Here is a 26,404-nt window from a genome sequence, read left to right as displayed (position 1 = left end):
GTAGTGTAGGCATGCCTCTGTCAATACCGTGATGGAGTGAATGATGAAAGATTTTCTTTCTCGGGCCCCCCTCCCTTGGTGGGAGACGGCCGATGTGTTAATAAAAAAAAACATAAGAATGGAGGCACACTGCTGCAGGCCTGCTGGCTCATACAAGGCAGATACTTATCAAAGCCAACCATTCCAACCCCTGTAGGATGCGGCGACACCTTTCACGGATAGCGCAGTGAGGGTAATACTTCTAATTAGGATGTATGAAGCGGAGCTCAAAACAAAGTTAACCGAGTGGTCATTCAAGTACCTTCTGCTCTGAGGATCTCGGCTGGCTACTATCACATTATAGTTGGCCTCTGAGAGTCGAGCAGTGAGAGCACACGCGAAGTCTCCACTTCCCATCACGACCACAACCCTCCTCCCGTCCACACCTGCCAAGATGTCCACGGTTATATATCAGGCAGCGATTAGTGCCTGCGAAATCCATGAGGACCTATGGAAATGTATAAGACTTACAAAATTCTTATTTGGCTGAAAAAAGACAATAAGAAAAGATCACTGAAAGAAAAATAATTAATGAGGTAGGAGAGGCGCCGTTTTACAGCTGCAGATCAGGCAGTTTTAAACTGCTACACCTGACGTTAGGTAGTTTACGGCTTATAAGTAATCAGAATTGTGCGTTGTCTGATGTGTGAGTACACTGACTCGTTGGAAAGTTGAATGATGGGTAGATTGACCTGTGGGAAGACTGACACATAAACCTGTTGACCTGTCAGAAGTTTTATCTTTGGCTTTAAGAATCTGTGGTTAGGCTGTCTGAAAAGAAGACTGACCTGTAGGTAAACTGATCAATGAATAGGATGATCTGTGAGTAGACTGATCAATGAATAGGATGATCTGTGGGTAAAGCTGTCCTGTCGGTAGGCTGACTTGTGGATAAACTGACCTGTGCTTAACCTGATTTGTGGTTAGGATGGCAAGTAGGTAGCCTAACTCAACGGAAGGCTGACTCACAAGTAGACTGACACATGAATGGGCTAACCTATAGATTGGAGGGTTTATAGATAAACTAACCTGTGAGTAACTTGACTCACAGGCAACCTTATCTGCGAGTAGCCTGATCTGTTTGTAAGCTGTCCTCTGAGTGACTGATTTGTTGGTAGGCTAACTTACAAATAGGCTGACTCGTAGGTAGGTTGACTTAAGATAGACTGTCCTCTGGAAGGCTAACTTATGAGCAGACTGGTTCATTGATCTTATGACTTGGGGTAATGATAAATACGAATTTGCCGACTCATAGTTAGTCTGACCTGTAGGCAGACTAACCTGTGTGAGGACTGGCTTGTAGGTGGCGTGACCGTACGTAGACTGAGTATTGGGTAGGATCATTCCTGGGTGGAGACTGACCTGTGGGTATGCTGCAGTCGTTGATTAAGCTCAGGGTAGAGGCGAGAGAAAATCTGGTATCATAAGCAGGGAAGGCAGTGCCTGGAGTGATTGCACCACTGGTGGCTGCACTGTAGGCAGTACTAGCACGAGTGTCCTCGGTCACACCAGCTGGAATGACGGGAGGCTCCTTCGAGAAAAAGTTATCGTATGCAGCCCCTTCATTGTCTGTGGAAGAAAGATGTGTAACATTTGTAGTTTCAGGGGTCGAAGCTTAACTCTTGTCTCTGCTTTTAAACTTGTCGGGTTTACTTACTCCTAGTTTCGTGTTCCATTTCATATCAAATAAAAAGCTATGCATAGCCTGTCTTTAAAACTTCTTGCAAGTCATTTTTCCTATCAGAACGCCCTGGGATATCTATATCTTATCTGTGTTATTATCTTCAAACTATGATCCCATTAACCAATTTTCCACATGCCGAAGACCTATCCCTGTTTACAATATCATGGCGACCTAGTGTTTAGGATGTCCTATTGTTTCTCCGTTTAGAGGCGACAATTTCACCACCTACCACACACTCCTGGGCCCTCTCACCACCTACCACACACTCCTGGGCCCTCTCATCACCTACCACACACTCCTGGGCCCTCTCACCACCTACCATATACTCCTGGACTCTCTCACCACCTACCACACACTCCTGGGCCCTCTCACCACCTACCACACACTCCTGGGCCCTCTCACCACCTACCATATACTCCAGGACTCTCTCGCCACATACCACACACTCCTGGGCCCTCTCACCACCTACCATGCACTCCTGGGCCCTCTCACCACCTACCACACACTCCTGGGCCCTCTCACCACCTACCATACACTCCTGGGCCCTCTCACCACCTACCACACACTCCTGGGCCCTCTCACCACCACCATACACTCCTGGGCCCTCTCACCACCTACCACACACTCCAGGACCCTCTCACCACCTACCACATACTCCTGGATCCTCTCACCACCTACCACACACTCCTGGACCCTCTCACCACCTACCACACACTTCTGGACCCTCTCACCACCTACCACATACTCCTAGATCCTCTCACCACCTACCACACACTCCTGGACCCTCTCACCACCTACCAAACTCTCCTGGACCCTCTCACCACCTACCACACACTCCTGGATCCTCACACCACCTACCACACACTCCTGGATCCTCTCACCACCTACCACACACTCCTGGATCCTCTCACCACTGTAGACAACCTGTACTGTCTGCACAGACAATACATGCTGTCTGCCAGCTTAGTTCATATTTCGCGCCACTTACGTGCTGCCCTCTGGGCCTGCTCCAGGTCTGTGGGAAGCTGGTCCCACAGGCTCTCACTCACACAGCGGCCTAGCAGGAAGACACAAGGCCTACTAGTTCTCCCTCTCGTGGGATGGCCCTCTTGGGCCATGGGCACAACACACAGGTCTCTGTGTACCCACCACGACATTTTTAATAAACAAAGAAGTCTCGGGAAGACGTTTATAATTTACACCCCGCTTACAGCCTACCAAATAATTTCATTATAAATGGTGGAAAGCGGTGGTCGCAGCAGTTGTGTTTGCCCGGAGAGAGGAAGGGATGAAGTCATCTTCACTTTATCACCCCATGCAAGAAGCATCCGTCTCTCAACGAGTTATCCTGATGTCGTGTCTGCATGTTTCAGCATCCAGACACAGGTACAAGCAGGATCCAGCCGAAATTTACCGAATTTATTCGAGAATTGTAAGTGGCGTCCCAGTGTACCCACGCTACAGCGTCCCACGCTGTTTCTCAAGTCACATGTTCTGCGTCACTTGTATGTTGCTGTTGTTGTTCAGCTCAGCACAACTGTTTCAGGATGCCAGAGGTGAGTTTTGTGGTGATTTCTGCGTCCAGTGTGAGTTTCTCCACCTGTTTTTAGGAGGGAGAGGAAGTGGCCGTTTCCTCGCCTCACCCATGCTCGCCCTACTCTCACCTCACCAGCCTACCACCACACTCCACCACTATGTACTCACTCCCTCTGATGTGTTTTCTGCTGTTTTCTGTGTGAAATGGTCGCCAGAGCTGTAAATCCGAGTGCCCGAGGCCACTCGAAGCTACGTGGATCAGCATGCTACGTAGATCAGCAAGCCACGTGGATCAGCAAGCCACGTGGATCAGGAAGCCACGTGGATCAGCAAGCCCCGTGGATCAGCAGGCCACGTAGATCAGCACACCACGTGGATCCCGACGCCACGTGGGATGTGGGCGATGTCATGTGGATCTACAAGCCACGTGGGTTACCAAGCCGGATGTCCCAGGCCTCATGCTGTGGTCTGCTGCCTGCATCACATTGACATCACCCACGCTTCTGCCCGACTTCATGACGTCACGATGTCTGCCTGACGTCACATCGAGATGTCTGCTGACGTCACAGTGCTGCTGACGTCACCTCGCAACGTCACGCCTGACATCACATGATGTCACATCGAGTGTTCTAGTAATTATTTCAGTATTGTCGAGAAGACTGAGAGAAGATATATGTCATGTGTTAAATAATTCCTCTCAGTCAGTGTCCTCATATGTTAGTATATAGCTTAGTGTCAGTTTTGTGCACAGAAAAGCATCATTTGCTAGTTAAGCCATGTTGTACCGCATGTACCGCAGGTGTGTGTAAAGTTTTCCATGTGTCCAGTTTGGTCTGAGCCAGAAATGAGTAGCACTACTGTGTTAAGTCACCCGGTGTGACCAGATATCAGTCAGCTCTGAGCCTGAGCCCCCTTGTACAGAAAGCTCTTATGTTCGTCGCTCGTGATGTCTACAGAATCGTACCTGCTATGATTCCCATCGAGATTTGTTTCCCTTCACCTCCAGACCTTCAGAGTGCAGTTATATGTAGAGAAACAAGTCTGGGGACGCTTAGACAAACCTCTGCTATAACTCCAACTGCTGAGAGAATGACACTCGTCAAGCCGCAGTTAGCCCTGTCGGCAGGCGCTCTGTCAGCCTCGTGTCACAAGCTTCAGTGAGCAGCCTGCACAAAGATGTCACTTTGACTGCTAGCTCTCTCACTGCAGTCTGGTGTATGATGTTACAACTCCCAGATGTTTCGCCCAGTCGTCTCTGCCACGACTCGCTCCACAACTCACTCCACGCTCGCCGGCAGTGACAGCCCAGTGACAGTACCAGTCGAGAATTGCCCTGAGTCGCTTGCCAGAAGTCCTGCCCAGTTGCCGAGTTTTGTCGATGCCTCACTCGAGGGCACCAGCAGGTTGTGCCCCAGGTTGAGTGAAAACCTGCAGCGACTCCTACGATGACTGCTTCACCGTTCTAGAGGAGACCATAACCTGTTATGTCACAGCTCAGCCGCAGCAATGTCTCCTGTGTTGCAGTATCTGTCCAGACGCAGGAAGGGGTGCAGTGATGCCCTTCAATGCTCACTGCCTATGGCCACGATGTTTAGCACACCACATTGTTTTTTTCTTCCCTCCCTGTAGGAAGTTTTTTTTTTCTCCATGCCCATATGTGTACATTTGTTTTTATTTTGTGTTCTGTGCCCTGTTCCTACGAGAGAGACCGATATTTTTTTACCACAAGTATTGTCACGTCGGGACGACGCGAGGTAGGTGGCCGAGCGAATGTAGACAGCCTGTACTGTATGCACAGACAGTACATGCTGTCTGTCAGCTTAGCTCATATTTCGCGCCACTAAGGTGCTGCCCTCTGGGCCTGCTCCAGGTCTGTGGGAAGCTGGTCCCACACGCTCTCACTCACACAGCCGCCTAGCAGGAAGACACAAGGCCTACTAGTTCTCCCTCTCGTGGGATGGCCTTCCTGGGCCATGGACACAACACACAGACCTCTGTGTACCCACCACGAAATTTTCAATAAACAAAGAAGCCTCGGGAAGACGTTTATAATTCACACCCCGCTTTCAGTTCACCAAATAATTTCGCTATACCACCTATCACTCAATCTTGGACCCTCTCACCATCTACCACACACTCCTGGATCCTTTCACCACCTACCACACACTCCTGAACCCTCTCACCATCTACCACACACTCCTGGATCCTCTCACCACCTACCACACACTCCTGGACCCTCTCCATCTACCACACACTCCTGGACCCTCTCACCATCTACCACACACTCCTGGACCCTCTCACCATCTACCACACACTCCTGAACCCTCTCACCATCTACCACACACTCCTGGATCCTCTCACCATCTACCACACACTCCTGGACCCTCTCACCATCTACCACACACTCCTGGACCCTCTCACCATCTACCACACACTCCTGAACTTCTCTTTGAGTATTAGAGATAGATTCATCATTCTTGTTATCAATGCTCTCTTGTTAGAATTTCTTAGAGTATAATTCAGAGTGGTAGTCGTTTATCCCAGAAAAGTTTAGAGGCGCTAAATACAATTTCAACCCGAAGGTAGATGACAGGCTTTGCGAATTGAGATTTTTTAGGATGATTATATACATACACTTAATGTACTACACTTTTGACAATTTATGTATGGAGTGGTGCAAGACTTTGAAATGAATCCATCGATAAGATCCGAGTTACTGTATATCTTTGCCCTCCTGCAGTTTGGATTCCTTTTTGTATGAGTCTAGAGTAAAGTTAAATACAATAAAACAAAATATTAAGTGTAATCTCTTTGGAGAGTTGACGATGGTGGTACGCAAATTTACGCAGGGCAATAATGAGATGGTGAATCCCAATTCTGAGGGAAAAAGGGACCGGTTAATTATCTCGTTATGTGGCAGCTATGGTGGCAACTTTACCTCAATGTGGCATTTGTAAACTGAGTCTCGTCAAGAGGCATAATTACTTTCCAATCAGTTATTTGCAAAGGGCAAAATACCTAAGATTCTTTTTATTTTGCATCCATAGAGTGTTTAATGTAGACGAAGGGACCAAACAGACAGTAGCAACACAACTAACGGAATTAGTGCGTTAATCTTTACAGGGAAATGTAGAGTTAATTGCACACTCCTAGAATAATGAAGCTGACCTCCGGGACCGAGCTGAAGTGTAACATCACCCAGGTCTAGAGGTGCCGGGGAAGGAGGAGGAGGTGCTCTTGGACCAGTTATATCCATTTCTTGCTGTCGTTGCAGAGTGTTCCTGTGCACTAGATGACAGCATTCATTAACTCAAGCTGTAAAAGAGTGAACAATGGCATGAATACAAATATCATTCACATAGAAGTCAACAGCCTTATTATTTTTTTTTTGTATAACTCAGCTGAACACCTTGCCAGGAAATTTCTTCCATGTTTTCCTAAATAGGAACAAACTTACTTTTTCCACTCTGCATTCTGTGCAGGTTCTTCTCAGCATCCCACCTGACTCTTCACGTCACTATTCCCCCTATATACACTTATGCAAACCACACCACGGGCGGGGTTAGAACCCGCGATCAGAGAGTCAGAAAACTCCAGACCGACGCCTTAGCCACTGGACCAGCTGGCTACAATAAGATTCACCCAACTAGGTATATTTCTACACCATAGGAAGGTTAGCATAGGCACCACTGTGACCATGGTAAGGTTTGTTTGCAATCGTGTCATTACGATTTCGTGAATCATATACTCATGTACTGTTTAGGCAGAGATGTTTGTGACAGGATAAAGCCCACTGCATTTGTAACTATTTTTCTATCTGTTTCTACGTATAATGAATGTTAGTCTACGCATCAGTGTGCTAAGTTGTATCTCCCTCCAAGAAAACACTTCTGAATAAATGGCACTTCAGAATAATTTAAAAAAATATAAACGAAACAGCTCTTTCACTGATATGTCCAAGGATGGAAGTCTAGAAAATTAATGAAGACATCAACGTGGTGTCCCTGACCTAGACACAGAAAAACCAGTCTTATGGTCAGTGAAGACTGTCATGGTGGTGTATCTCTGCCACAGGAAATATGCATCCAAAATTATTTAAATGCTGTTACCAGTACAGTTGGAAACAATCTGTTTTTGCATCCAAAACTGTACATGAGCCTAATGAGAATATTTCACGCCAGAAGTACACTTGTGCAAGATATTAAATGAATAATAATAATAACAATAATAATAATAATAATAATAATAATAATAATAATAATATCTTTATTTACGACAAGTACATGTACAAGGTATACAGACCATAGCTGACGTCAGTGACATACTACTATATAGAAAGCCCCTTGTTATGCTGAGCATTTCGGGCATATTAGGTCAGTTTTGTCCCAGGATGCGACCCACACCAGTCCACTAACACCCAGGTACCCATTTTACTGAAGGGTGAACATAGACAACCGGTGTAAAGAAACACGCCCAGTGTTTCTACCCTGGCTGGGAATCTAACCCAGACCCTCGCCGTGTGAAGCGAGAACTTTAGCCACCAGGCCACCAGTGAAAGTTAGGGTATTATGGATTCTGTGAGAGTCTTGCATCCAGTGCTCGAGTGGGATGCCTCTTTAACGTTAAGCAAATCAAGTGATGGATAATTTGGAAATCTAGTTAGGTGTTTAGGACTTACTGGAACATCCTGTCTCTGTCCACCTTGTCTATTCAACGCAGTATTTTGTATGTCGTTATCATGTCTCCGCTAACCCTCCTGTCCTCCAGTGTCGTCAGGCTGTTTTTTCTTGATGAAGAATTTATATATCTTCTTCAGTGGAGTTCTAAGCTCACAGAGGAAATTAATGTAGTTAATGAGTAAGACATGTGGGTACATTTATTATTGAAACGTTTTGCCTACACAATAGGCTTATTCAATCAAATACTGACGCGAATAAAAGTGGGGACAGCAGAAGTAGTGGCGAGGTGAAGATGTTATCAGTCATCAACCATGAAGCAGTAGTTTTGAGGTGGTCAGTCCCGCAGCCTGGAGAAGAGTTCAGCTTCATAGTTTCGAACATTGTCTGGAATATTGTTACAGACTATGGAGCTGTATACTTTACCAGGGTAAGAGACTGACTACATCTAAAATTACTTTAAGGTTGATGGATTTACTGCATGTTTACCTCGCTGCTACTACTGCTGCTGCTCGTGGCCTGGTGGTACAAGCTCTCGCTTTACACGGTGAGGGTCCGGGTTCGATTCCCGGTGATGGGGTGGAAACATCGGACGTGTTTTCTTACACCGGGTGTCTATGTTCATCCATCAGTAAAATGGGTGCCTGGGTGTTAGTAAACTGGTGTGGGTCGCATCCTGGGACAAAACTGACCTAGTTTGCGGGGAAATGCTCAGCATAACAAGCGGCTTTCTATATAGTAGTATGTCACTGATGTCAGCTATGGTCTGTATACCTTGTACATGTACTGGTAGTAAAAACCTATTATTATTATTATTATTATTATTATTATTATTATTATTATTATTATTATTATTATTATTTTCTTCAGTAATTGACTGAAGAAGCCTACCATGTAGGCGAAACGTTGCAACAATAAAGATACCCAACTGTTGTAGATGTGTCTTACTCGTCTACTTGTCGGTATCGTCTACCATTTCCACAGTTATAATGCAGTAAATATTACATATTACATATTAATATTATTACAGTCAACCAAAATTCTCAATGACAACCTTCTAACATTACGACTGTGAGAGGACAGTCCACCAGCGAACGCTTGTTATATATTTTGGGTATTTTTAAACTAGCAAAATATATTCGACAAACTGGATTGGTGAAAAAATCTACAAGTAATCCATACTAAGTCACTGCAAAATCAAGATTATAAGAACAGTGATGTAGACGAGAGTCAGTGTTAGGAAGGTCAAGCATCAATTAGAAGACTTAAGATACAAAACGGTGGTTCATCTATAATGTAAAGGAGAAAAAGGCACAATACTGTGACTGGAACAATACAAGAATAACCCGCACATAGAAAGGAGGAGCTTACGACGACGTTTCGGTCCGACTTGGACCATTTAAGAACATAAGAAAGAAGGAACACTGCAACAGGCCTACTGACCCATGCGGAGCAAGTCCATGTCCCCTCCCCGGATTAGACCAATGACCCCCCCCCCAGGATTAGCCCAATGACCCACCCAGTCTGGTCACCTCCACTCAAGGAAGGAGCACGGCACCAGACCCAGCAGCACAAGCTAGTCAGGTCCAACTCACACCCACCCACACTCACTCAAGTATTTATCTAACCTATTTTTAAAACTGCACAACGTTTTAGCCTCAATAGCTGTACTCGGGAGTTTGTTCCACTCATCCACAACTCTATTACCAAACCAGTGCTTTCCTATATCCTTCCTGAATCTGAAATTTTCCAACTTGAAACCATTGCTGCGAGTCCTGTCTTGGCTGGAAATTTTCAGCAATCTATTTACATCCCCTTCATTTATTCCTGTTTTCCATTTATACACCTCGATCATATGCCCCCTAATTCTACGCCTTTCGAGAGAGTGCAGATTCAGGCCCCTCAGTCTATCTTCATAGGGAAGATTTCTAATACATGGGATCAACTTTGTCATCCTCCTCTGTACGTTTTCCAGAGCATTTATATCCATTCTGTAATACGGTGACCAGAACTGAGCAGCATAGTCTAAATGAGGCCTAACCAAGGATATATAGAGTTGAAGAACAACCTGAGGACTTCTATTATTTATACTTCTAGATATGAAGCCAAGAATTCTGTTAGCTTTATTGCGAACACTAATGCACTGTTGTCTTGGGTTTAGATTACTGCTAACCAGAATTCCTAAATTCTTCTCGCAATCAGTAGTATTAAGATCTACATTATTTAGTTTATATGTGGCATGGTTATTTAACTGTCCAACATTTAGAACTTTGCATTTGTCAATATTAAACTGCATCTGCCACTTTTCCGTCCATTGCATCAGTCTATTCAAATCATCCTGGAGTGCTCTAGTGTCCTCATTAGAATGTATTGGACGGCCTATTTTGGTGTCATCAGCAAATTTGCTAATGTCGCTATTTATTCTCTCATCTACTTCGTTTAGGTAAATTGTGAACAACAACGGGCCCAACATTGACCCCTGAGGAACACCGCTTGCGACGTACCCCCATTCTGATTTCTCCCCATTTATGCAAACTCTCTGCTGCCTATTTGTCAGCCATGCCTCTACCCAGGAAAAAATTTCTCCTATTCCGTGTGCCTTAAGTTTCCTCAATAGCCTATGGTGTGGAACTCTATCGAAAGTCTTACTGAAGTCCATATACACAATATCATATTCATTACCATGATCTACCTCCTCAAACACCTTAGTGAAAAAAGTAAATTCGTAAGACAGGAACGCCCCTTTGTAAAACCGTGTTGGGATTCATTAATCAATCTGTGCCTGTCAAGATGGCTACGAATTGCCTCGGCAATTACTGATTCCAGTTGTAGTCACAACTCCAGGAACTTCGATGCTTTTGAGTTTTCATCGCTTGACTTACCCATTTAAAACATCCTGAAGAAATATGGGTTATCCTTCAGCTCGTCCTGGAATCTAAGGTTAGTTGTTTGGTATCTGTAAGAGACAGTGTTGTCCACCATCTTGCAACCTTACGGCAAGATCGTTGGAGTGAACTCTAAGAGCCTGGGAGTAGCTGGAAGAACATGAGAGTGAGCTCTAAGACTGTGAGAGTGAGTTCTAAGAGGGTGGAAGCTCTAAGAGCGTGGGAGTGAGCTCTAAAAGCAAAGACAGAGCAATACAAGCTTAGGAGTGAGTTGATGCATACCTTAAGTGCTGGGCTGTAGTAGCGTCTCCTTCCAGAGGTTCGCCAGATAGACTGAGCACTCCTGGTGACTGGCTGCAGCAGCTGGTGCGATCAGATCGTGTGATCATTAATCACATATGTAATGATGACTCTGATCATCCTCCCACCTCCTCCTCCAACAATCATAGTTGCAATGCAAATACCATCCGGTTAGCCGGCAATATTTCAGAGTGGTACAGAGGTAAAGTAACTTGACATTAACAGTCATATTTCAGTTGCCACCAATGCTATTATAGACTTTACCAGAGTTGATTGCGGTCGCTTTCTAGTGGTGAGACCTATATCAGCAGCGATGAATTGTCCACTAATCTGTCAGTCTGATAAGGTTAGACAATGGGCCTGTGTATATATGCATGGGAGGGAGGGAGAAAGAGAGAGAGAGAGAGAGAGAGAGAGAGAGAGAGAGAGAGAGAGAGAGAGAGAGAGAGAGAGAGAGAGAGATTTGATAAAGCTGAAGTGTTAATATCGGTATATTTTTTTTAATGATTCGTTTAGATTTTATCCATTAAGTAATTATATAAAGTATTTAACAAACTCTTTTAAATTTAATACAAAGGAAATCTTTACGACTTATTAACAACATAATAAGATTTCATTCGGATTTTTAACCCCGCAGGGTTAGCAGCCCAGGATAATCCAAGAAAGTCAGTGCGTCATCGATGACTGTCTTATTTGCATTGTGGTCCTCAATCTTGTCCCCCGGGATGCGACCCACACCAGTCCACTAACACCCAGGTACCTACTTGCTGCTAGGTGAACAGGACAACAGATGTAAGGAAACGCGTCGAAATGTTTCTACCCCGCCGGGGATCGAACCCGGGCCCTCCGAGTGTGAAGCGAGAGCTTTGCCAGCCAGGCCACGGGGTCACCTAATCATGAACTCATCATGAACTTTACTCGAAAATTTGCAGCAACTCTTTCTCAACTGCATGAAAGACGAAGCTTCGCAAGTTTGAAAATATTTGCCAGTTTGTCCTCAGTAAAAGGTGTCACAAGCTTTACAAGGGATGGAGTATACACAACCTAAAGATTCCTTGGGAGAATTTTTGGCTAATTTTTCTTTTACGGCATATTTAAAGACAACTTTAACATATTAACTTATTCAGATTTTCATTATATGGTAAAACCATATATAAGCGAGAGAATTTGTTGGTTTTACCATAGGTTTTATTTCCTACTCTCACTATGGTCTCAAGGCAGCGGGGGCGTTGACCCCCGCAACTCCCTACAGGTATACTCTCCAGGCATGTGTTTGCATGTGTGTGTGTATGTGTGTGTATGTGTGTGTGTGTGTGTGTGTGTGTGTGTGTGTGTGTGTGTGTGTGTGTGTGTACTCACCAAATTGTACTCACCTAATTGTGGTTGCAGGGGTCGAGACTCAGCTCCTGGCCCCGCCTCTTCACTGATTGCTACTAGGTCCTCTCTCTGCTTCCTGAGCTTTATCATACCTCTTCTTAAAACTATGTATGGTTCCTGCCTCCACTACTTCACTTGCTAGGCTATTCCACTTCCTGACGACTCTATGACTGAAAAAATACTTCCTGACGTCCCTGTGACTCGTCTGAGTCTTCAGCTTCCAGTTGTGACCCCTTGTTCCTGTGTCCCCTCTCTGGAACATCCTATCTCTGTCCACCTTGTCTATTCCCCGCAGTATCTTGTATGTTGTTATCATGTCTCCCCTGACCCTTCTGTCCTCCAGTGTCGTCAGTCCGATTTCCCTCAACCTTTCCTCGTACGACATTCCCCTGAGCTCTGGGACTAGCCTTGTTGCAAACCTTTGCACCCTCTCCAACTTCTTGACGTGCTTGACCAGGTGTGATTTCCAGACTGGTGCTGCATACTCCAGTATGGGCCTAACATACACAGTGTACAGTGTCTTGAACGATTCCTTATTAAGGTATCGGAACGCTATTCTCAGGTTTGCCAGGCGCCCGTATGCTGCAACAGTTATTTGGTTGATGTGTACCTCCGGTGACGTGCACGGTGTTATGGTCACCCCGAGGTCTTTCTCCCTGAGTGAGGTCTGTAGTCTTTGTCTACCTAGCCTATACTCTGTCTGCAGTCTTCTTTGCCCCTCCCCAATCTTCATGACTTTGCATTTGGCACGATTGAATTCGGGAAGCCAGTTTCTGGACTACATGTCCAGCCTGTCCAGGTCTCTTTGCAGTCCTGCCTCATCCTCATCCGATTTAATTCTTCTCATCAACTTCACATCATTTGCGAATAGGGACAATTCAGAGTCTATTCCTTCCATCATGTCGTTCGCATATATCAAAAATAGCACTGGTCCTAGAACTGAACCCTGTGGGACCCCGCTCGTCACAGGCGCCCACTGTGATACCTCTTCACGTACCATGACTCGTTGCTGCCTCCCTGTCAGGTATTCCCTGATCCATTGCAGTGCCCTCCCTGTTATATGCGCCTGATCTTCCAGCTTCTGCACTAATCTCTTGTGGGGAACTGTGTCAAAGGCCTTCCTGCAGTCTAGGAAAAGGCAATCAACCCACCCCTCTCTCTCGTGTCTTACTTCTGTTACCTGGTATCACAAATCTGGTATCACAAACCTCCAGGAGGTTTGTGATACCAGATTTGCCTTCCATGAACCCATGGTGGTTTTCATTTATAATCTTGTTCCGTTCCAGGTGTTCGACGACTCTCCTCCTGATAATCTTCTCCATGACTTTGCACACAATACCTGTCAGAGACACAGGTCTGTAGTTTAGCGCCTCGTTCCTGTTTCCTTTCTTAAATATGGGGACTACATTTGCTGTCTTCCATTTCTCAGGTAGTTGCCCAGTTTCAAGGAATGTGTTGAAGATTGTGGTTAGAGGCACGAACAGGCACAGCATCTCTGCTCCTTCTCTAAGGACCCATGGGGAGATGTTATCCGGTCCCATCGTCTTTGAGGTATCAAGGTCACTTAGCAGCTTCTTCACCTCCTCCTCGGTTGTTCGTATGTCATCCAGCACTTGTTGGTATATTCCCTCTTGATGTTCCCTTCTGTGCTGTCTTCCCACAGCCCTTCCTGTCTCTACTGTAAAAACTTCCTTAAATCTCCTGTTTAGCTCCTCACATACCTCCTGATCATTTCTTGTGAGTTCTCCACCTTCTGTCCTTAATCTGATCACCTGGTCTTTGACTGTTGTCATCCTCCTGATGTGGCTATACAACAGTTTCGGGTCAGTCTTGATTTTCGATGTTATGTCATTTTCATACTGTCGCTGGGCCTCCCTCCTTACCTGTGAGTACTCGTTCCTGGCTCTGCGACTGATCTCCCTATTTTCGTGTGTTCTCTGCCTTCTGTACTTTTTACATTCTCTATTGCACTTTGTTTTTGCCTCCTTACACCGTCGGGTAAACCAGGGGCTCGTTCTGGTCTTCCCGTTGTTTCTGTTGCCCTTGGGAATAAACCTTTCCACTGCTTCCTTGCATTTTGTTGTTACATATTCCATCATTTCGTTTACTGGCTTTCCTGCCAGCTCTCTGTCCCACTGGACCTCCCGCAGGAAGTTCCTCTACCCTTTGTAGTCCCCTCTTTTATAGTCAGGGTTTTCCCATTCAACTCCTGTTACTCTCTCCACTTGCAGCTCTACTATATATTCAAAGCACAGAACCACGTGGTCGCTAGCTCCTAGGGGTCTCTCATACGTGATGTCCTCAATGTCTGAACTGCCCAGGGTGAACACAAGGTCCAATCTTGCTGGTTCATCCTCCCCTCTCACTCTGGAAGTGTCCTTAACATGTTGGTGCATGAGGTTTTCCAGCACAACGTCCAACATCCAGGCTCTCCATGTTTCGGGACTCCCATGTGGCTCCAGGTTTTCCCAGTCAATCTCCCTGTGGTTGAAATCCCCCCATAACCAGCAACTTTGCTCTTCTGGAGTGAGCTCTTTTTGCCACCTCAGCAAGTGTGTCCACCACTGCTCTGTTGGTCTCTTCATATTCCTCTCTTGGCCTCCTGCAGTTCTGTGGTGGATTATACATCACTGCAATGACCACCTTGTGTTCCCCAGATTGAAGTGTTCCTACTATGTAGTCTCTTTCTCCCGTCTCATGTATGCCTTCCATTTTCTCGAATTTCCATCTGTTTTGTACAAGCAGAGCAACCCCACCTCCCCCTCTGCCCCTTCTATCTTTCCTCATGATCTGGTATCCTGGTGGGAAGAGTGCATCTGTTATTGTCTCCGTGAGTTTTGTTTCTGTAACTGCTATGATGTCTGGGGACTTCTCATTTATTCTTTCTTGCAATTCCTCATGTTTATTCGTTAATCCATCTGCATTTGTGTACCAAACCTTCAACTTCTGTTCTAATACTGTAACTGTGGTGCGGGGGGTGGGAAAAGAGGGATCGGTGTGTGATGGTTGGTTTGGATTGTTCAGTTGCCTTGGGGGTGTCGTGGCTGGGGTCCTTCTGTAGGTGTTTCTGGGGGTGAGCTTGTCCTTCCACATGTTCCTGGGTTATTCTGCTCTCCTTTTTCATTTCCTCCCATTTCTCCTTTCGTTTTTGAACTCTCTCTTTCATCGTCTTCCTTTCCTCCTGTGTTCTGTCTCGATCGAGGTACACACTCATGAACTCCTGCCTGCCTCTCAGCCGTGCTTTCTCCTGCAGGATCATGGTTCGGGTTGATTCTGCCTTGAAAATTACTTTTAGAGGCCGATTCCTTTTCTTTGTGAACCACCCGATTCTCCAAAAATTTGCCACCTGGGTCATGTCCCCCACGCCTATCGCCTTCATGATACCTTCAGTCGCTGTTTTCTCCTCCAGCTTTCTTTCATCATAAGCTTCCCCTTTAGCTTCGTCTAGCCCATAGACAAACACTGATCTCTCCCTTTCCACCTCCCACTGTGACTCCCATTGTGTACTGTGTCCAATCTCTGGAACATCCTGTCTTTGTCCACATTGTCAATTCCTCTCAGTATTTTGTATGTCGTTATCATGTCCCCCCTATCTCTCCTGTCCTCCAGTGTCGTCAGGTTGATTTCCCTTAACCTCCCCTCGTAGGACATACCTCTTAGCTCTGGGACTAGTCTTGTTGCAAACCTTTGCACTTTCTCTAGTTTCTTCACGTGCTTGGCTAGGTGTGGGTTCCAAACTGGTGCCGCATACTCCAATATGGGCCTAACATACACGGTGTACAGGGTCCTGAATGATTCCTTATTAAGATGTCGGAATGCTGTTCTGAGGTTTGCTAGGCTCCCATATGCTGCAGCAGTTATTTGGTTGATGGCGCTTCAGGAGATGTGCCTGGTGTTATACTCACCCCAAGATCTTTTTCCTTGAGTGAGGTTTGTAGTCTCTGACCCCCTAGACTGTACTCCGTCTGCGGCCTTCTTTGCCCTTCCCCAATCTTCATGACTTTGCACTTGGTGGGATTGAACTCCAGGAGCCAATCGCTGGACCAGGTCTGCAGCCTGTCCAGATCCCTTTGTAGTTCTGCCTGGTCTTCGATCGAGTGTATTCTTCTCATCAACTTCACGTCATCTGCAAACAGGGACACCTCAGAGTCTATTCCTTCCGTCATGTCGTTCACAAATACCAGAAACAGCACTGGTCCTAGGACTGACCCCTGCGGGACCCAGCTGGTCACAGGTGCCCACTCTGACACCTCGCCACGTACCATGACTCGCTGCTGTCTTCCTGACAAGTATTCCCTGATCCATTGTAGTGCCTTCCCTGTTATCCCTGCTTGGTCCTCCAGTTTTTGCACCAATCTCTTGTGTGGAACTGTGTCAAACGCCTTCTTGCAGTCCAAGAAAATGCAATCCACCCACCCCTCTCTCTCTTGTCTTACTGCTGTCACCATGTCATAGAACTCCAGTAGGTTTGTGACACAGGATTTCCCGTCCCTGAAACCATGTTGGCTGCTGTTGATGAGATCATTCCTTTCTAGGTGTTCCACCACTCTTCTCCTGATAATCTTCTCCATGATTTTGCATACTATACATGTCAGTGACACTGGTCTGTAGTTTAATGCTTCATGTCTGTCTCCTTTTTTAAAGATTGGGACTACATTTGCTGTCTTCCATGCCTCAGGCAATCTCCCTGTTTCGATAGATGTATTGAATATTGTTGTGTGTGTGTGTGTGTGTATGTGTGTGTTTGTGTGTGTGTCGTGCCGAATATGTAGAACTTGCGATTTTGGCTTAATTAGTAACGCTCTTCTTGCCGAATAAGGCAAGCGAAAATTTGTGTATGCAATAATTTTGCAAACATCATTCTAACCTAATGAAAAAATATATATCATTGCGTTTGTTTATTATTAAATTTTAGCAAACTTATCTAAGATGCATTTAGTTGGATTACGTTAAGTAAGTTTTCTAAGGTTGTTTTGGTGCAAAATTATCAAATTTCTACATTAACATAAATTAAAAAATATATTTTCAAACGTATAAGAGAAAATTTAAAAAATGACTTAATTTTAAATGAGTTCTTACTAACTGACCAGTTTGCCCATTTGCCATGAATACGTAAAACTGGTCAGTTAGGCGGGTCTTATGATAACCCGCCACTCGACATTTTGGTTATCTGACCGAAACCTTCTGCTGGCTTACCAGTCGACCCATTTAAAAATTATGGTTATAATTACCACCTGTTAATTTAATGTTTTCAGATTTGCATTTTGTTGAGTATTAACATATATTATTACCCTTCCTTGTTAGATTGTTAGAGGTAAAGCCTCGCGGTGCCCCGCGGCCTGGTGGCTAAAGCTCTCACTTCACACAGCGAGGGTCCTGGTTCGATTCCCACCCGGTTGTTCCCCATCAGTAAAATGGGTACCTGGGCATTAGTGGACTGGTGTGGGTCGCATCCTGGGTGTTAATGAACTGGTGTGGGTCGCATCCTGGGTGTTAGTGTGTAGACATCCTGTACTGTCTGCACAGACAGCTCATGCTGTCTGCCAGCTTAGTTCATATTTCACGCCACTCAAGTGTTGCCCTCTGTAGCCAGGCCTCTCGGTGGGGACACCAGCCTGTCTGCCCTTGCCTCACTCTCACACAGCGGCCTACCAGGAAGACACAAGGCCTACTAGCAGCTCTCTCTCGTGGGATGGCCCTGCACATGGGCACAACACACAAGCCTGTGTACCCACCACGACACTTTTCAATAAACAAAGAAGCCTCCGAAGTGTATCTTTAACCACCCGCTTTCAGCACTACCAAATAATCCTGTTATAAATGGTGGAAAGTGGTGGTCGCAGCAGTGTGTTTGCCCAGAGAGAGGAAGGAAGGAATGAAGTTGTTCACTTCATCCCCCTACACAACAAACATCCGTCTCTCAACGAGTTATCCTGATGTCGTGTCTGCACATTTGAGAATCCAGACACAGGTACAAGCAGGATCCAGCCGAAATTTGCCGAAATTCTCCGAGAATTGTAAGTGGTGTCCCAGCGACCCCACGCTACAGCGTCCCATGCTGTTTCTCAAGTCACGTGCTCAGCATCACTTGTATGTTGCTGTTGTTGTTCAGTTCAGCACAGCTGTTTCAGCAAGCCAGAGGTGAGTTTCGTGGTGATTTCTGCCTCCGGTGTGAGCTTCTCCACGTGTTTGTGGGTGGAGGAGGAGGAGGAGGAAGTGGCCGTTACTCACCTTGCCCATGCTCGCCCTACTCACGCTCACCCGTCTACCATACACTCACCACTGCTCACTCCCTCTGCTGTGTTTTCTGCTGTTTTTCGTGTGAATTCGTTGCCAGTGCTGTGTATCTGAGTGCCCGAGGCCACTCGAAGCTACGTGGATCAGCATGCCACGTAGATCAGCAAGCCACGCAGATCAGCAAGCCACGCAGATCCCGACGGCACGTGGGTGTGGGCGATGTCACGTGTATCTACAAGTCATGTGAGTTACCAGATGTCCCAGGCCACATGCTGTGGTCTGCTGCCTGCATCACATTAACGTCACCCACGATGCTGCCCGACTTCATGACGTCACGATGTCTGCCTGACGTCACCTCGAGATGTCTGCTGACGTCACAGTGCTGCTGACGTCACCTCGCGTCATCACGCCTGACATCACATGATGTCACCATCGAGAGTTTCTAGTAATTATTTCAGTATTGTCGAGAAGATTGAGAGAAGATATATGTCGTGTTAATTAATTCCTCTCAGTCAGTGTTCTCACATTTTAGTATATGTCTTAGTGTCAGTTTTGTGCAGAGAAAAGCATCATTTGCTAGTTTAAGCCATGTTGAACCACATGTACCGCGGATGTGTGTAGTTTCCGTGTGTCCAGTGAGGTCTGAGCCAGACCTGACTAACACCACTGTGCTAAGTCACCCGTGTGACCAGCGTGTTTGACAGCTGATTACTCAGCCCTGAGCGTATGAGCCCTCTTGTACAGAAAGCTTTTATGCTCGTCGCTCGTGATGTTCTGCAGAATCGTACCTGCTACGATTCCCATCGAGATTTGTTTCACTTCACCTCCAGACTTCCAGAATGCAGTTATATGTAAAGAAACAAGTCTGGGGATGCTTAGACTAACTTCTGCTATAACTCCAACTGCCGAGAGACTGACACTCGCCAAGCCGCAGTTAGCCACTGTCGGCAGGCGCTGTGTCAGCCTCGTGTCACAAGCTACAGTGAGGAGCCTGCACAAAGATGATGTCACTTTGACTGCTAGCTCGCTCACTGCAGTCTGGTGTATGATGTTACGACTCCCAGATGTTTCGCCCAGTCGTCTCTGCCACGAATCGCTCCATAACTCACTCCACGCTCGCCAGCACTGACAGCCCAGTGACAGTACCAGTAGAGAAGTGTCCTCCTGAGTCGCTTGCCAGAAGTCCTGCCCAGTTGCCGAGTTTTGTCGACGCCTCACTCGAGGGCACCAGCATGTTGTGCCCCAGGTTGAGTGAAACCTACGATGTCTGCTTCACTGTTCCAGAGGAGACCGTACCCTGTTACGTCACAGCTCAGCTGCAGCGATGTCTCCCGTGTTGCAGTATCTGTCCAGACGCAGGAAGGCGTGCAGTGATGCCCATCAACGCTCACTGCCTTTGACCACGATGTTCAGCACACCCCACATGTTTTTTTCTTCCCTCCCTGTAGGAAGTTTTTTTCCATGTCCATATGTATATATATGTTTTTATTTTGTGTTCTGTGCCCTGTGCCTATGAGAGAGAGACGAGTTCCTTTTACCACCAGTATTGTGGCGTCGGGACGACGCGCGGTAGGTGGCCGAGCATATGTAGACAGCCTGTACTGTCTGCACAGACAGCCCATGCTGTCTGCTAGCTTAGTTCATATTTTGCGCCACTCAAGTGTTGCCCTCTGTAGCCAGGCCTCTCGGTGGGCACGCCATCCTGTCGGCCCTTGCCTCATTCTCTCTCACACAGCGGCCTAGCAGGAAGACACAAGGCCTACTAGCAGCTCTCTCTCGTGGGATGGAACTGCCCGGGCCATGGGCACAACACATAAGCCTTTGTACCCACCACAACACTTTTCAATAAACAAAGAAGCCTCCAAAGTATATCTTTAACCACCCGCTTTCAGCACTACCAAATAATCCTGTTATAAGTGGACTGGTGTGTGTCGCATTCTGGGTGTTAGTGGACTGGTGTGGGTAGCATCCTGGGACAACACTGATCTAATTTGCTGGAAATGTTCATCATAACAAGATCACTACCCATCTTGAAACCCATCAATTACACAACCCAGGGCAACATGGTTTCGAGCAGGTCGCTCCTGTCTGTCTCAACTATTGGATCACTACGACAAGGTCCTAGATGCACTAGAAGACAAAAAGAATGCAGATGTAATATATACAGACTTTGCAAAAGCCTTCGACAAGTGTGACCATGGCGTAATAGCGCACAAAATGCGTGCTAAAGGAATAACAGGAAAAGTTGGTAGATGGATCTATAATTTCCTCACAAACAGAACACAAAGAGTAGTAGTCAACAGAGTAAAGTCTGAGGCAGCTACGGTGAAAAGCTCTGTTCCACAAGGCACAGTACTCGCTCCCATCTTGTTCCTCATCCTCATATCTGACATAGTCAAGGATGTCAGCCACAGCACCGTGTCCTCCTTTGCAGATGACACCCGAATCTGCATGACAGTGTCTTCCATTGCATACACTGCAAGGCTCCAGGCGGACATCAACCAAATCTTTCAGTGGGCTGCAGAAAACAATATGAAGTTCAAAAATGAGAAATTTCAATTACTCAGATATGGTAAACACGAGGAAATTAAATCTTCATCAGAGTACAAAACAAATTCTGGCCACAAAATAGAGCGAAACACCAACGTCAAAGACCTGGGAGTGATCATGTCGGAGGATCTCACCTTCAAGGTCCATAACATTGCATCAATCGCAGCTGCTAGAAAAATGACATGATGGATAATGAGAACCTTCAAAACTAGGGATGCCAAGCCCATGATGACACTCTTCAGGTCATTGTTCTATCTAGGCTGGAATATTGCTGCACACTAACAGCACCTTTCAAGGCAGGTGAAATTGCTGACCTAGAAAATGTACAGAGAACCTTCACAGTGCGCATAACGGAGATAAAACACCTCAATTACTGGGAGCGCTTGAAGTTCCTGAACCTGTATTCCTTGGAACGCAGGCGGGAGAGATACATGATTGTATACACCTGGAAAGTCCTAGAGGGACTAGTACCGAACTTGCACACGAAAATCACTCACAACGAAAGCAAATGACTTGTCAGACGATGCAACACCCCCCAGTGAAAAGCAGGGGTGTCACTAGCACCTTAAGAGACAATACAATAAGTGTCAGGGGCCCGAGACTGTTCAACTGCCTCCCAGCATACATAAGGGGGATTACCAATAGACCCCTGGCAGTCTTCAAGCTGGCACTGGACAAGCACCTAAAGTCGGTACATGACCAGCCGGGCTGTGGCTCGTACGTTGGTTTGCGTGCAGCCAGCAGTAATAGCATGGTTGATCAGGTTCTGATCCACCAGGAGGCCTGGTCACAGTCCGGGCCGGGGAGGCGCTGACCCCCGGAACTCTCTCCAGGTAAACTCCAGGTAAATAACAACCGGCTTTCTATATAGTAGTATGTCATTGATGTCAGCTATGGTCTGAATAACTTAATCGTTTGAGAAGGGATTAATACGACAACGTTATATACATGGAGAACTGTAATTGAATATTAAAATAAGACCTGTTGGGATTTTTAACCTGGAGGGTTAGCCACCCAATTAACTCAAAATCAGTGCGTCATCATGAACTGTCTTATTTCCATCAGGATCCTTCAATCTTGTTCCCCAGGATGCCACCCACAACAACTGACTAACACCCAGGTACCTACTTACTGCTAGGTGAACGGACAATAGGTGTAGGGAAACATGCCCAACATTTCCACCCGTGCCGAGGATTAAACCATGGACACTCAGTGTGTGAAGCGAGAGCATTGCCAAACGGGACACCGTAATATATGTAAACTGTTTAATTTAAGCCAATTTTAGGGGTATTAATGACCCTGGTGCAGTCGACAGACTTAAGGATAATAAATAATTTAAGTATACTCTCACTATGCAATGGCAGAAATACATTTATCCTCCAATATATACATAATCAACACTGCCAGACTGAAGCTCGGTCCCTGGTCCCTGTGTGTGCTATCTGAGGTTACTACCAGGTGAGCTACGAGCAATTATATGTAGGTAACCTGAGTTTAACTTCGATTAAGTCATCATCTTGTGTGTCTGTTGTATTCATAAGGATTATTTGGTGTGTAAAATTACGCAGTTTTACTCTAATTCTTTTCACTGTAATATATTTATTTAAGTCTGACCTGAAAATTTTTTCGTTTTCTTTAATAGAAGAGGTAAACAAATTAATAAAATTTAAAGAAAATTACAAAATTAAATAAACTTAAATTATAAATTAATTCTCTTTCTACATCCTTTAAATAAAATTTTAAATTCCATGAACCATAATTATATAATAACATAAATACTTTAAGACGGAGAAAATAAGAAAAATTTTCTCACTTACTTCAATTGACGCAATTTCTGAACTTAATCCAGACTCATCGAAACTACTATATTTTTCAAAGCACTTCGGTGTTATATATAATATAATCAATAACAGTTTGTATCACCTCCTCATATACATATATTTGTCTCAATGAGAACTTGAGTAGTGTAACTATCACTGCCACTGTCATTGACAGTCAGCTATGGTCTATATACCATGTACATGTAGAAAAATATTAAAATCATTATTTTAATTAGGAAATCACGCGTATAACGATAGAGTTCCGGGGGTCAGGGCCCTCACAGACCGGGCCGTGGGGGCGTTGACCCCCGGAACATTCTCCAGGTATCATTATAAGCGTGGTTGCCTAACTAAAATAATAATTTTAATAATATTTATCTACAAGTACATATGTGGACTAAAATAACAAGGGTATTAAAAGAGGATAACAGCAAAGCTGCTTTCATAGACAACCTGGAAGCTTCTACAACAGATGGGAACATAAAAAGACTGGGCTGAATGGTACTGCCCTTGATACTGGCCATGTAGTCAGAAACTGTAAGGCTGGAGGTGATGTCCTGGTAGTCAGTAAATGTGGGGCTGATAGTGCTGTCCTGGGAGACAGTAATGGTGAAGCTGGAGGTGCTGTCCTGGGAGACAGTAATGGTGAAGCTGGAGGTGCTGTCCTGGGAGACAGTAATGGTGAAGCTGGAGGTACTGTCCTGGGAGACAGTAATGGTGAAGCTGGAGATTTTGTCCAGGTAGTCGGGAATTATACGCAGGAAGGAATACATATAAATGACCTCATAGGGGACAGGAGCCGTAGTGGGGAAACAAGTGTAGTCAAAGATAAGATAAAACCAATATTGCAAACTAGAAATACCACAGGAAATAGCAAACAAGAGGACTCCACTAGCAATAGTGAGGATATATTACCAAAAACAACTGGTGGGAGCTCCATTGTTGGTGCTAGGGAGGATAGGAATAAGACAGGGAAACATGCACCAACAGGGAATACAGTCACAGAAACCCAAGGCAAACGGAAACCAAGCCTGTGCACATACTATGCACTTGGTATCTGCAGACATGGGAAATCTGGAAAAACAGATGGAACGTGCAACTATGACCACCCTAGAAAATGCCATGCCCATATGACAGTAGGAAAATGCAAACTCCCTTCCTTGTAAGCTTTTTCACCCTGAAATGTGTACCTCTTCAGTACAGGAAAGACTGTGCTCTAACTTAAATTGCCAGGCACACCATCTAAAGGGGACAAAAAGATACAAAACATCCAGGCCATGGGAAAACCTGGGTAGCCATAGCCACTCAAGAGGGAGAGGTTTTTTAGTGCCAGGAAGGAAAAAAAACTGGCAGGAAATGGCAGAAATCGTACACCAAATCCAGTCATTCCTGGAATGGAACCACAGTCGATGGCCTCCACTCCAAACCAACAGATACAGATACTAATGCCGGAAAAAAAAATCCCCCCGAGTACCAACAATACCACCAGTCCGATGACATTCTTCTTTTCTAATATACAAGGTCTAAAGCCAGCAACAAACAACAATATACCTTTCATCCGTGGACTGCTTGCACAGGCAAAGGCAATGTTTGCGGCTTTCACTGAGACCCACATAAAGGATCACTTGGACAACGAAATATGGATCCCAGGTTACAACCTATACAGATGTGACAGAGTGAACAGGCAAAAGGAGGGGGTTGGCCTGTACATTGCAGAGTCACTTGTTTGCACAGAACGGCTAAATGCCTCAAATGATGTAGTGGAAGTTTTAGCAGTAAAGGTCGAGAACCAAAACCTAGTCATTGTGGTAGTCTACAAGCCTCCGGATGCAATATCCCAATCCCAGCAATTCCAGGAACAGCTGTTAAAAATTGACCAATGTCTGGAAAATCTTCCAGCTCCTGCACCCAACATCTTGCTCCTGGGGGATTTCAACTTAAGGCACCTAAAATGGAGGAATATAGCAAATAATATTGTTGCAGTAATAACACCAGGAGGCAGCTCTGATGAAAACTCACACTCACACGAGCTTTTAAATCTCTGCACAAAACTCAATTTAAACCAGCAAATAATAGAGCCTACTAGACTGGAGAATACACTAGACCTCATCTTCACTAACAATGATGATCTGATAAGAAATGTCACCATATCAAAAACAATATACTCAGATCACAACATAATTGAGGTTCAGACATGTAAGCGTGGAGCCCCAGACCGACATAATGAGACTAGTCATGAGGGAGCATTCACCAAATTCAACTTCAATAACAAAAACATAAAGTGGGACCAAGTAAACTAAGTCCTAACCGATATAAGCAGGGAAGATATACTAAGCAACACAAACCCCAACTGATGCCTAGAACAGATTAACTTGGTGGCACTCGATGTATGCACAAGGTTTATTCCTCTAAGAAAAAGGAGGAGTAGATGTAAAATAGAAAGAGACAGGCGCTCCCTTTACAGGCGACGGAAAAGAATAACAGAGCGGCTAAAAGAGGTCAATATATCTGAAAGGCGTAGGGAGACACTGGTCAGAGAAATAGCAAGCATCGAACTTAAGCTAAAGGAATCTTATAGGAGTCAGGAATCGCGGGAAGAACTAAAAGCCATAAATGAAATCGAAAGAAACCCAAAGTATTTCTTCTTCTATGACAAATCAAAGTCGAGAACAACGTCCAGTATTGGGCCCCTACTTAAACAAGATGGGTCCTACACAGATGACAGCAAGGAAATAAGTGAGCTACTCAAGTCCCAATATGACTCAGTTTTTAGCAAGCCGCTAACCAGACTGAGAGTCGAAGATCAAAATTAATTTTTTATGAGAGAGCCACAAAGTTTGGTTAACACAAGCCTATCCGATGTTATCCTGACGCCAAATGACTTCGAACAGGCGATAAATGACATGCCCATGCGCTCTGCCCAAGGGCCAGACTCGTGGAACTCCGTGTTCATCAAGAACTGCAAGAAGCCCCTATCACGAGCCTTTTCCATCCTATGGAGAGGGAACATGGACACGGGGGTCGTCCCACAGTTACTAAAAACAACAGACATAGCCCCACTCCACAAAGGGGGCAGTAAAGCAACAGCAAAGAACTACAGACCGATAGCACTAACATCCCATATCCTAAAAATCTTTGAAAGGGTCCTAAGAAGCAAGATCACCACCCATCTAGAAACCCATCAGTTACACAACCCAGGGCAACATGGGTTTTGAACAGGTCGCTCCTGTCTGTCTCAACTATTGGATCACTATGACAAGGTCCTAAATGCACTAGAAGACAAAAAGAATGCAGATGTAA

At 45.4% G+C, this 26,404-nt stretch overlaps 1 protein-coding gene across 1 annotated transcript in view; it reads right to left on the bottom strand.

The window, feature by feature from the left end:
- Positions 1-11,242, bottom strand: part of LOC128697331 (metalloreductase STEAP4) — an 83,067-nt gene extending 71,825 nt beyond the window's left edge. The window contains exons 1-4 of the mRNA XM_053788957.2: positions 11,103-11,242; positions 6,428-6,574; positions 1,402-1,608; positions 302-425 (exon numbers count right to left, since the gene is read on the bottom strand). Coding sequence (XP_053644932.2) covers positions 302-425; positions 1,402-1,608; positions 6,428-6,515 — 419 coding nt within the window. The 5' untranslated portion in view covers positions 6,516-6,574; positions 11,103-11,242. The remainder of the gene's footprint in view (positions 1-301; positions 426-1,401; positions 1,609-6,427; positions 6,575-11,102) is intronic.
- Between the last annotated feature and the right edge of the window lie 15,162 nt (positions 11,243-26,404).

Source organism: Cherax quadricarinatus, chromosome 44, assembly GCF_038502225.1.
Source record: "Cherax quadricarinatus isolate ZL_2023a chromosome 44, ASM3850222v1, whole genome shotgun sequence".
Classification (NCBI taxonomy): Eukaryota; Metazoa; Arthropoda; class Malacostraca; order Decapoda; family Parastacidae; genus Cherax; species Cherax quadricarinatus.
Note: the sequence above shows the minus strand (reverse complement) of the source record. Positions and strands in the feature narration are given on the sequence as shown.